Source organism: Xenopus tropicalis, chromosome 5 (assembly GCF_000004195.4).
Source record: "Xenopus tropicalis strain Nigerian chromosome 5, UCB_Xtro_10.0, whole genome shotgun sequence".
Lineage (NCBI taxonomy): Eukaryota > Metazoa > Chordata > Amphibia > Anura > Pipidae > Xenopus > Xenopus tropicalis.
In genome coordinates this window covers 24986817-24999655 of record NC_030681.2, presented here as the reverse complement: position 1 = coordinate 24999655, position 12839 = coordinate 24986817, and the positions used below count along the sequence as shown (strand labels likewise).

At 39.7% G+C, this 12839-nt stretch overlaps 1 protein-coding gene across 7 annotated transcripts in view; it reads right to left on the bottom strand.

The window, feature by feature from the left end:
- The window catches only part of LOC105947450, a 63717-nt gene that overhangs the window by 40217 nt on the left and 10661 nt on the right, over positions 1–12839 (bottom strand). For all 7 annotated transcript variants that reach the window (XM_012963858.3, XM_012963855.3, XM_012963857.3 and 4 more), the window contains one exon: positions 8812–9015. In XM_012963858.3, coding sequence (XP_012819312.1) covers positions 8812–9010 — 199 coding nt within the window. In that variant the 5' untranslated portion in view covers positions 9011–9015. The remainder of the gene's footprint in view (positions 1–8811; positions 9016–12839) is intronic.

Genomic DNA, 12839 nt, shown 5'->3' with positions numbered 1-12839 from the left:
CCCATTCTCCTGAAAGCTCTTATGGGACGGCCAATAATACTTGCGTATTTGTAACTATTTGCTAGATGTGTTGGCACTCAACAAATACTTAAAGTTGCCCCATATTACTTATATTTGTTTGTGTGCCTACAGTTATATGCAATAGCCCATGGATACATATAAAATTTGTTCTGGAAAGAAAAAAGGGAGGGGGCACAGGCTGAAGGGAACAGTTAAACGGCGTCAGGGAACAACATCAGACAGAAACAAGACAAAGGGAAAGCTAAAGAGACAGCAGATAATAGGAAATCTCCCGGACATCCTATAATAAAGATATTTAACCAGCAGCTTGTATGGTTTGTTTTTAAAGGAGCAATAAACACCTGTGCTCAACAAGAGTCCCATAAATATGAATTGTATTTGAATATGCATCTAACCTGTTGTTTTAATGAATAATATATCTAGTTTATACAATTCTTGCACTAGACAGTGCAAAATGGTAAATCAGACATTGAATTTATTTACAATTGAGGCAATCTTCACTGATACTTGAGAGCAATTGTTGGAGGAGGAAAAGGAACTTCTCAGTTATAACCCCTGTGCAACAAACTCCTTCCCCATATGCTGCTTGGTTGCTATGGGTTACTGCTCTTGGGCAAACTTAGTGCCCTTTATTATATAACCCCCCCTTATCTGTAAACCTGAGACAAAGGAAGAATCTGGGAGATGTATTTTACAAAGCTCTTTCTCTCTCCCAGGGAGAGCAAGGAGGGTGTAGTAGGTTAAAGACAATACAACCATCTATGTGTATGCTGTCCTTTATTAATCTGTGACTTACAAGGGCCACTGGGAGGGCCCTGGAACTAGTTTTGTTCAGGTGTTAGAAAATGATCTCATGTTTAATAAAAGCGGCTGCACAAATCACACATCCCCCATATGTGGACAAGTCTGTGAGAAGCTTTTCCATGAATACTAAATGCTAATTGTGAGCTGCCGTTCTCTCTTGCAGACCATATGCTTCATGTACTGCGTGCATCCTCACCTAAATGTCAGCGGCACAGTTATTTGCATCTCTATAATTGTTTCTCACACATTCTGCCTTAGTCTCAAGCTCACTGGCTCCAAACAGCTTCACTTGGAAAATACGCCATCTTTCTAAACAGGAGCGATTTTAGGGTAGGGTTGAGATAGCAATGGATAGGTATGGGATCGGTTATCTGGAAACTCCTTATCCAGAAGGCTCCAAATTATGGGAAGGCTGTCTCCCATATACTCCATTTTAGTCAAATTATTAAAAAAAAAATTCTATAATAATAAAACAGTACCTTGTACTTGATCAAAACTCAGACATAATTAATCCTTATTGGAGGCAAAACAATCCTACTGGGTTTTATTTAATGTTTAAATTATTTTTTAGTAGTCTTAAGGAATGGAGATCCAATTTACAGAAAGCCCCCTTATCCTGAATGCCCAAGATCCCAAACATTCTGGATAATGGGCCCCATACCTATACCTGGGGTCCAGCCATATTTAGACTGGGATTTAAAAGAGGACAAAACAGCCTCCCACCAGCCTAATAAAAATAATGAGTGTCTATGGCATCTTACAGGAGCCCCTCCGGTAAGATTGCCAGTCTGGGCCTGTCCCCAGCATTGGAGCAGGTAAAGGTTTTAAAATATTACAATATACACACTTTATTTTCAGTATATAAACATCAGGGGCCTGTGACCCTTTAGCTTTTATTGCACTGCAACTCCCAGATCCCAAGCCTAAGGAGCTGTGGTTGAAGGACCTACATTGCTAATCTATATAGTGAAGGGGCCAAATGTTAAATCCTGAATTATATAATCCTACCCCCTCCACTAGATGGAGCCTCGACTCACCATCGTTGCCAGGGGTCCCTTTGCCTGCCAAACAAGACAACTGTCTTCCTTTATGAAGCTTCTGCTTGGACTAAAGTTCCCAGAACTGCTGCTTAGGGCACTTCTTAAGCATCAGTGTTCCAAGCTATTTGGTCTTTGCCACATCCCAGAGGTTATATAGGTGTCCAGTGTCTGAGTAACACAGAGGCACAGAGGAAACTATGGAGACCAAGCTAAAATGGCAGCTGCTATCTTAAACAAAAGGAGGGAGCTTCTAGGGCTCGTATGTTCTGCAGAATAAATATAGCGTTCTTGCTTGCACTGATGTGGCTAAACGAATGGCAGTAAAATTCCTTTTCTTCTACTTTAAGTAATTCTGGCAGTGGTAGGTTCCTGTTAAAATCTAGTGTCAGTAAGGACTCTCACAATACCATGCTTTTGGAAACCACAAACTACATAACCCCTAGGCAGCTCTCAATTTCTCACCATCATCACTAACAAATGGCTCTGAATAACTGGTGTGTATGCCTCCCCGTTCTTTCTAGATAGTAAGCCTGTACTAGTAGGGTGCCTACTGCTCAATTAAGTTTTCAGTCCCATGGCACTAGCAGTCAAGTTCACCATTTGATATTAGCCAACTCCTTGAATAGTTATGCCACACAAGCGAGTATAAAGGGGTCGCAACCTACGGCCTACACGCAAGATACATGGAAAAACTAACTGCCAGAGGATGCTAGTAGATCTGGTACAGAAACTGATAAAACACTGCAGGTTAAAGTTACCCAGTGTTCACTATTGGAGTGGGCCTAAACCATTCTAATGTTATAATGTAGCATATCATTTCTAGGCTGCTGTGACCAAAGGAAAATTCTCTTTACTGACCGTCCTAGATGTATCATCTGCATTTATTTTGTCAACCAGTCCTTAATAAAGCAAATTATCCACCCCCTCAGTACCTGTACTCAAACGGCATCCTGGTCATATTTTAACCTTTCTAGTCAATGCTAGTGTCTTTTATTAATGTCGTACAACTTTGTGGTAAACATTCGGTTCTGCTTATACAAGTAGTTCTGCAGCAGAAAGATAATATGCCTACATTCTAAAACAACATAACCAAGTAGCACACTGCATTTTATACTTATTTTTAAGCAGAAAGCCGCTGAGATTTATCCAGCTTCCAGCTGCAGGTAATCAAAGCATAATGTTTGCAAATTTTAGGGAAAAGGAATTCTGCTGGAAAAGAGCTCTCTGTCTTTGAAGATACCCCAGAGACAGTCTTGATGCTTAAAATATGTAAATGCTTGCATTCAAATAAATATTTTTTCTTGATAATATCTAACGTAAGACACAGTACTAGTTGGATTAAAAGACAGTAATTATGTCTTTTTTTCCCAATTCTCAGTTGTATGCTTAGATTGGAGCTATGCTGTGTGACAGAGGTCTCCTTTGAAAACAAGCCTAACGGCTAAGGTTTTTATTTGATTTTGTTTTAAACAGTCTCCTTGTACAGGTCTTCAGATGAGCAGAAGTCCAGATACATCTCAATACTGTTTCAAACCCAAATTCCTTCTCTTGTTCTATTAAACCCTACCATGTTCTGCCAAACCTCAAAAAAAAAGGATGCCCACGTCAAAAAAATTGTCACGAGCGTAAAAAGAATGATGCGCGCAACAATTTTTTTTTTTTTTGACGTGCGTCATTTTTAGCAAATCTTTTAAACGATTTGCTAAATTTTTGGCAAAGAGAAACGGGACAGATTCACTCATCACTATCAACCACCATCAGTCAAGTAATTTGTGCATTAATTATACACAGCTTTATGGATCTAAGGCCCTGTTCACTTTTTACAATATAAGGTTCCTGTATAATACTGCCACTGTATAACAATTACAGGCTGGTATGACTGCACCATGGTTAATCATGCCCAAATAAAAAATGTTAAATAAAGATACAGGGTCATCAGCTGACCCAAACTAGTATTGGAACTCTCTTCAATAGTAGCCCTTCCCATCCAGCATTCTAAGGCTAATGTCAGACAAGGTGTAGGGCGGATATTTTCGGCAAAGCGGAAAAGCGCTTGCTGAAAATTCCGCCCTACGCCTCCTACATGTGCCTGCACCGGAATGAATGAGATATGCTCGGGTGGAGGCACATGTAGCCGATATACGCATGAAAACGCTAGATAATGCAAAGACTCGCATTTTCATACGTATATATCGGCTACATGTGCCTGCACCCGAGCGTATCTCATTCATTCCGGTGCAGGCACATGTAGGAGGCGTAGGGCGGTATTCTTGGCAAGCGATTTTCCGCTTGCCGAAAATATCAGCCCTACGCCTTGTCTGACATTAGCCTTAGAATGCTGGATGGGAAGGGCTACTATTGAAGAGAGATCCAATACTAGTTTGGGTCAGCTGATGACCCTGTATCTTTATTTAACATTTTTTATTTGGGCATGATTAACCATGGTGCAGTCATACCAGCCTGTAATTGTTATACAGTGGAAGTATTATACAGGAACCTTATATTGTAAAAAGTGAACAGGGTCACCCATAAAAGATTCTAATAATAATAATAGCTTACAAAAAAATGTAAAAGATTAAAATTTCCAAATAAAGCAAAGCTAAGAATCATCTTTCAGAGCAACTACAATTGGAATGTTGTGTCTGTGCTTCTAACATCTACTCCTTTATTCCTTCAAAACATGACTTTTTTATTCTAAAAGTAGAACAGCAGCATGGAAACCAGATAAAACCAAGCAAACATTATTGTATATGCGGAGCCTTTGAACTTACTTTGCCAAAAATATATCCCACACATGCTTGGCAATTAGATGGTGAATGTCCCAGATGGCTGCTTTACATGCTCGGGTGTATTCCTAAACTCCCACATTTATTTAAATGTTCTATTAGCATATTAATGTAGCAGCCACGTTAGAATGAAAACTTGGCTAAACTAAGTTGGACGCTAGTAATCAAAGCTAGTATAGCAGAACATAAAATCACTTCTTTATGCTGAGAATGGGCAGAGCCTATGGGTCAAAAGAATTTAGCTGATTTTCAATATGTACATGGAACAGATAAGTGGGTGACCCAATTCTGTCCTTTTTCAAGGCTTTGTGTATAGCACTATATCCTATATGGTAAGAGCACAGTAAAAACACTGCCAGCTGAATTGAACTTATAATGCTATAAGGCAGTCCTGTCAAACTGGCGGCCCTCTGTGTGGCCCCCCACCTGTCTGGCAGCTTTGATGGCTTACCTTTGTGTAAACTTTAAATGGTATCAGTATTGAGATTAACCGTCCCCCTGCATGGTTCACACCTCAGATTCAGACTGTAACTCCACTGTATTGTTTAAACACCTTTTAATCTCTGTATTGTTCCCCCCCTGCATTGCTCACATCTCAGGCTCAGGCTGTAAGCACCCACATTCTTCACCTGTTCCAAACTCAGACTGTAGGAGCAGTAGAAACTCGCAAATAAACCCTGCCATACACAAGCAGTATAGGGCAGGCAGAGTATGGCACACACAGGCAGCATAGGGCAGGGAGGGTATGGCCCACACAGGCAGCATAGGGCAGGTAGAGTATGGCACACACAGGCAGCATAGGGCAGGTAGAGTATGGCACACACAGGCAGCGTAGGGCAGGTAGATTATGGCACACACAGGCAGGGTAGGGCAGGTAAATTATGGAACACACAGGCAGGGTAGGGCAGGCAGAGTACGGCGCACACAGGTAGGGTAGTGCAGGCAGAGTATGGCACACACAGGCAGCATAGGGCAGGCAGAGTATAGCACACACAGGCAGCATACAGCAGGCAGAGTATGGCAGACACAGGCAGGGTAGGGAAGGAGTATGGCAGGTTTTTGCTGTACTACCACCGTTAATATGGGTATGGTAATGATGATAACACGGGTGTAATTTCAAGTGGGTGTGGTTTAAAATAGGGGAATGGCCAAAAATGGCTTCCATTATCAGCCCTCCACCATGTACTGCACCATGTACATTAACTAGACAGTGGAAAATGGTCTCATCAAGCTAAATTAGGGCATTCGTGATTTTGGAGTTTAAACCCCCAAACTGGTGATCTACCTTTCCGCAATGTCACCCTATTATAGTCTTGGGAGTAAGCAGAACAGCAAGCTCCAAGTCACTCAAACTCAAAGCTTCGGGCCCCTTAGTCAAACCCCATCTGAACCTCAGGCCAACTTCCCTTAAAAGGGAAAAAGCATATGCAATTTTGCATCAAATCTCCTATTTAATAACCATTGAACACACATATTGAGCTGGAGAAAGTGCAGAGACGTGCAACTAAACTGGTTAAGGGGATGGAAGATTTAAACTATGAGGTGAGACTGTCGAGGTTGGGGTTGTTTTCTCTGGAAAAGAGGCGCTTGCGAGGGGACATGATTACTCTGTACAAGTACATTAGAGGGGATTATAGGCAGATGGGGGATGTTCTTTTTTCCCATAAAAACAATCAACGCACCAGAGGTCACCCCTTTAGATTAGAGGAAAGGAGCTTCCATTTGAAGCAGCGTAGGTGGTTTTTCACGGTGAGGGCAGTGAGGTTATGGAATGCCCTTCCTAGTGATGTGGTAATGGCAGATTCTGTTAATGCCTTTAAGAGGGGCCTGGATGAGTTCTTGATCAATCAGAATATCCAAGGCTATTGTGATACTAATATCTACAGTTAGTACTAGTGGTTGTATTTATAGTTTATGAAGGTTCCTCAATGTAGCATGTAGCATCATCAAAAGTATCTTGGTTAATGTTTTTTTCCTCTATTTTTTGGTACTATTCTGTATATTGCTTTCATCTTTGCTTGATCCTAGTTTTATCAGTTATAATTTCCCCATTGACAACATTCAGTAAGCCCAATTCTTTTTGATCTCACAGATCTTCTGGAAAGCAATTCTTATTTTTGATGCTTGTTCCTATCTTTGTAGATGGTATAATACTGGTCCTTGTTCTTCCTGGAAGGGTGCTGAAATTAACAATTCATACTTATACTATAAAAGATCTTTCTTGATTTAGGGTTCCTTTTTATTTTTGTGATTTCTCACTGTGTCCTCACCCACTGCCTGAATTGTCTCGTTATTTAAAAAAAAAAAAAAAAAAATTGTAAAATAGCAATTTGTCAGTTACTTAATGATACAACTCATCTCAAGATAAATTAATATAACTTGTAGTAGAGGTACTACTTGTTTTCTGAAGTTGCCTGAAGTTTCTGTCAGGAGGAAACGTTGTCGACTTCGGAAAATGAAGTGACGTATATGCCTTCCCACAGGCGATTCACTTTATTGCTGATAGGAAGGCATTTCGGGGAGATTAGTTGCACACATTAGCCAAGATTTAACCGCCGGTGGCTAATCTCCCCGTGGGCCATGGCCCTTATTCTCTAGTACAAACAGAAGTGGTACTATATACAATTGTAGCAGTCGTAATAGTGGAAATGTTCAGACTTGTAAACTGTATTAGAAATTCCATGGTGATTTCTAAGTTTTCTTTCCAACATATTTCAACATATAATTAACCTTTATTTCAATAATACTGATAAAGGTGATTTAATATAACATTTGAAATGCAGAATTTACAGTGTAGTCCACTATAATTTAAATAAACATTCATGTACATTTTGAATGTGGAAAAAGTAAGTACATCCCTACATTATTCAAATAGACTAAATACCCACAATTAGATTTAGGTCTACCAATTTAGATGTAAATAATTAAAATATCAACCAAGAGGAACTAGCATTATTTAAACCTTAGACATTTAGCTTGGCTAGCTCTTTGTTGTTGAAGTATATGAGACATTACCATGCCTAGATTAAAAGCTCTCTGAGGCCTTTAGAAACAAGGTTATAGATGCCTAGGAACAATTAGACAACTATCGTTCCACTGTCTGGATGATCATCTACATGCAAAGAAGATTTCAAACAACTGTCAACTTTTTGGGCCAGCCCAAGAGTAGAAAGCAAGCTGCTAGCAGAAGAATTTCATCAGTGGACCTACAGGTAGATCCCACTACTATTGATGTCAAAGTGCAAGAGTCAACCATTATAAAGAGGCTGCACAAATTAGATTTACGTGGTTGGTGTGCCTGGAGGAAATGTTTGCTGTCCAGAAAGAATATTCACTGCAAAACTTAAGTTTGCCCATGAACATATACGCAAAGGCTAGGACTTCTGAAACATTGTGCTCTTGACAGACAGAGCAAACATAGAGTTATCCGGACCCAGCACCTGTAGCCAGCGTTTTTCCAAAAGAACTTAATACCGACTGTAAAGCATGATGGTTGAAATAGTATGCTTTGGGGCTCACCATCATACAATCCACTAGAATTATTCATTGTACCAGAGGGTCGTTGATAATATTGTGAGACTTTCTGTCAGATGATTGAGGCGCAACCAAGAAACAGAGGTTTCAGGAAGATGTCAAGTCAAGGCTTTAATCCCATTTAGATGCTTACAGGGATTTGAAACAGGCTGTGCATATAAAAATTAAACAAGTGAACAGTATAAAGAATAAATGAAGATGAAATCCTTATGGTTTTAAGCAATAAGGAGCCCCGTAAGGTTTCAAGCTCTAAGAATATAAATACGTTTACTGTTGTTACACAATGACTCTGTATTCATAAACAAATCTCGTCTGTGTTATTAAGCCCCTCTGGGGCATTATATGCAGCTATTAGCTTTACCAGTTTTATAAGTACAGATGTAGGAGCAAGCCCCTGGTGATACAATTAATTACAAGTAAGTGAAATTTCAATGGCTGCCACAGTGAAACAATGAGTGATGATGCTATTTAAAATAAATAAAAATAGATTAGAGCCACGTGACCAAAGTAATGAAGAAATAACAGATATACAAAGGCCTGACCAAACCAATTATTTTGTAAACTGCAATAAGCAATAGGAAGAAATGAATGAGTTGCCTGACAATGAAGAATTACATGAATCTCACCTGCATTTTCCATTAAAGGAAGAGATGAGGCAGAGGGTAGAAGTGAGCTCAGGCTACTTTCCAGCAATTCACAAGGGGTCTCCTGTTGTAGGATCTTGTCTGTTATGTCATAGGTACAGGAGAGATCCAAAACACCTGAAGATCCCACAGAACTGATGGACCCAGACAGTTGGCTCGGTCCAGCTCCGTTTCGTTCCATTTTTCCTAACAATAAGGAGAGGCAAATGTGTTATATTTACAGTTATAATGTATGAGCTCTGATCCTACATTCATTTAAGTTTATATGGTACTTACACACCATAGGGAGCACAATGCTACCCTTCTGCCCCAGGCCAGAGTACCTCTTCTGCAGAAAAACACACTGGCCCAGGGTATTTGGTCGAGAAACACTGCCATCCAATTTTTTGTAACTCCCAGGTGTTCTTTATGTGGGCTTGGAATGAGCACCCAAACCAAGCCTTCACTAGAAACACTAGAAACACTAGATATGGCAGCAATTTGCACCCTTGTCATGAATTGTGCGCCAGTATGTTTTTTTTTTATTTTAAAGGGGACGTATTGTGTGAAAAACAATTTTGTGCCATTAAATTGTACTCCTCTAAATATAGAAAAAATGTGTTTTAAAAAGTAGTGCTGATTTATTGAAATTTCTGCAAAAAACCCTACTAGTCCCGCCCATCTGTTCCACTTCCTGCTGCCTCCATTCCCAGGATGTGCAAGGGGGCCTGGTGGCAATGTAGGATAGGAACCAATCAGCAGACCTGCTAGGGAACTGAACCTTTGCTTGTGTGACTGCAGGACTGTGATTGGCTACTCCCCTCCTACTGTGCTTCTGGCAGGGAAAGTTAAAACATGCTCACCCCTCATGTGAAACACAGCCAGGGAACACAGCAGATCCATATGGAGCTCCAATAAAGGGGCCATTTTTACAGAACGTAGTGACTTGTATATTTGTGTACAGAAATTCATCACCGCAACTGTGTTTTCCATTGCCGCAACTAATTCATGCATAAGAGGTTCAAAAGAGCAGCTAAACAGAAGGCTTTCAAAATAAAGGGCCCACCAGGTGGATGTGGCCCTCTAAGGGCTTTTTAGGGCTAAATTGCTCAAGAACTCCATAGACTTCACTGTGACATAGGCATAGCCACTATTTCAAAATGGTTAGCATCCCTTTAACGGAAAACTAAAGCTTAACTACAGATACTTCCGTACCATCCCAAAGTAACCACAGCCCTTTAGCAGGGAAGATCTGTGCCTCTAAAGATTCCCCAGTAGCCCCCCATCTTCTTTTCTGCTGATTCCCCTCATACACTTTGTGCTGCTGTCACTTACTGAGCTTAGAGGCCGTCACACAATATACTCAATACATACAATATAAAGCCAATTAGTAATTTATAAAGATTATTAGTACATGGCAGCTCTGAAATAACCAGTGCAATTAGCACCAGAATGTAATAATAATCTTTGCATTATCTGCTTATATGACATATAGGTAAACTTAATTTTCTGCTTGATAATTTGTTACAACCCCTAAGATCAGTTTTCAACCCCAGCCCAGAGCACACTGAGCATGTGCAGTGTCACTGATACATCTAATAAAATCCAAGATGGGGAGATCCTGAGATACACTAAAGGCCTGGATTGGTGCAACAAGTACAATATATAAAATACAGCATTTTTAGCCAAGTTAATTTTTATGGCTTAGTTTCCCTTTAAATTCTAACAGCTACTCAAAGGGCAGATATAAACATGTTTTCCGTTTCAAGATCAAATATCAGGACCTGACGTCTTGTCAAGAAAAGATATAGTGCTATTTCTGTCACTTCTATACAAGCCACTGTGGGCTGAGAAAAGCTACAAGAGCGTGTTCTTTGCTGACGCTCCCTAGTGTATTTCCCCAGTCATCGTTTTGCTGCGAGTGCTCCAGAAATAACATAAAGAAGTCACAGAGGCACAGAATAATGATGAATAAAGGAATAATATAAGACAAATGTCTCTTGCTACAAATTCTACATGTACACCCGATAATTGTATTTATTTTATTTTATCTTTGCATTTGCTGCTGTTTTAACTGATGTTTGTTTGCATCCCTTCATGTTCTAAAGGGCTATTGGTCATTTCCATTCCTTAATGATCTCAGTCCATCTGTAGAAGCAATGACCCTAAGGCCTGGGAACCTAAAGAACTGATGAAGGAAGGTAAAACACCCACAAGTGATGCTGTCAGTCAGACCAGACACTGTAAAAAAAAAACCAGACACCTTCAATTTACTTATTAGGGTGATTAGTTGCAGCAATTTTTAAAATCCAGTCACGGCAACTAATCAGGCACCAAAAAAATCACAGCGACTAGTCCCATGTGGTACATTTCGCATACAAAAAATAAGTATAAAGAATTTATAATAATTAATTTTAAAAGAGATGAAAGCTACTGATGCAGTTTCTTCCCAACAGATTAGCCACATTAGTGCAAGCTAGAACGCTATATTTATTCTGTAGAAAGTTAACAGCACTAGAAGCTTCCTTATAGCAGCTGCCATTTTAGCACGGTCTCAGTAACTTCTATGCTGCAGCTTTGGCTGCTGGTAGCTCAGATTACAGCAGAGAGGAAGGGGAGAGGGGGAGAGAAACATACTGCACAGACTCTTGCTGTGCCCTGAAGGATTTTTCCTAGAGAGGAAGTCTGACACAGAAGAACATGTATACACAAAAGAAGAAAAGAAATCCTGTGTTTCTTTAGATAGAGGACTCGGTGCAGCTTTTCCGTGAGTGTTTATGGCTGTATTTACATAGACCTTTCTGATAAAGCTTACTTAGTTTTACCTTTCCTTCTTCTTTAATATAATTATTATTTTTATAGTAATTGTTCAGCATTGGCATATGCTCCCATAAGCAGTATCATAACATTTCTTCTGTGCCATCAACTATCACTATAGCCAAGTCTATTACCCACAACTTATTAGCTCTTCTAATCAAGTATTTACTTAAATGGGGTGTTGAGAATGAATTTCTGTATGGTGTAGACATGCTTATTGCTGAAAGTTCCAATATACAATATAAGGGTCAATATACACCCATATGGATCATGAGCCAGATAGTGCATGTATTGAACATGTGTTTTCTTTTCATTTAAAAATTCTATATTTTCTATGCTCTTTATTTTATAAAAGGCTAGGGATTAATTTTTACCACTACCCCCCCATTCCATTAGAATTAACTGTTTTAATGGGGGGAAGGGGGGGGTCAAGATTCCTAAGATCAACTTTTATTTCCCCATCTGCAAATAGCCTGAAATATTTCTTAAAGTACTTGTTAGGTAATTCTTACCTAAAATAACAGCCTGTCTAATAATTGCCCTTGTGCCATAAAGAGAGAAAGGACCTTTTTCTTAAGAGCTGATGCATATACAAGTAGGGGCCAATCTGCTGTTTAAACTAATACATCTTAAATACATCTAAATATCACAAAGAAAGCAGGCACTTAATACTGGCAGGTTGGCAGTTAGCCCCATACTGCACAAATATAGAAACTGAGCCTACCAGTTCGGTAACACAGCAGGCAGAGTGGTTCTGTTGACTGAAACAAAATCATAAATCTTACTTTGCTTGTGCTACTGTGCCCCCTGCAGATATATGTGACTATTAAAATGAGTATGAAAACCAATAAAGTTATGTTAAGATGCTTAACCCTATTTTGCTTATAAGGGACCCAGTCTGAAAGATAATTTAGTGCAACTTGAAGTAAATGGCTCTTGAATACTGGGACTGTTGCAGATTATATAGGGCTTTGGTATGCTTTAGTAGCACTAAAAATCCGGTCAAGCACTTTATACAGAGGCACTATGTCTTGTAAAGTAGAAAACAGGTACAGCGCTGTGTCTCTATGGTAGCATTAGAAAGTATTACAGAGTTACCTTTAGTTAGGGATGGCACCATTTTTGGAAATAAAAAACACAGCCCCCTTATCTGTTATCCCCCTGCCCCTCTCGACCAAAACAAAGCCATAAATTTCACGTTTCCTTATGCTACT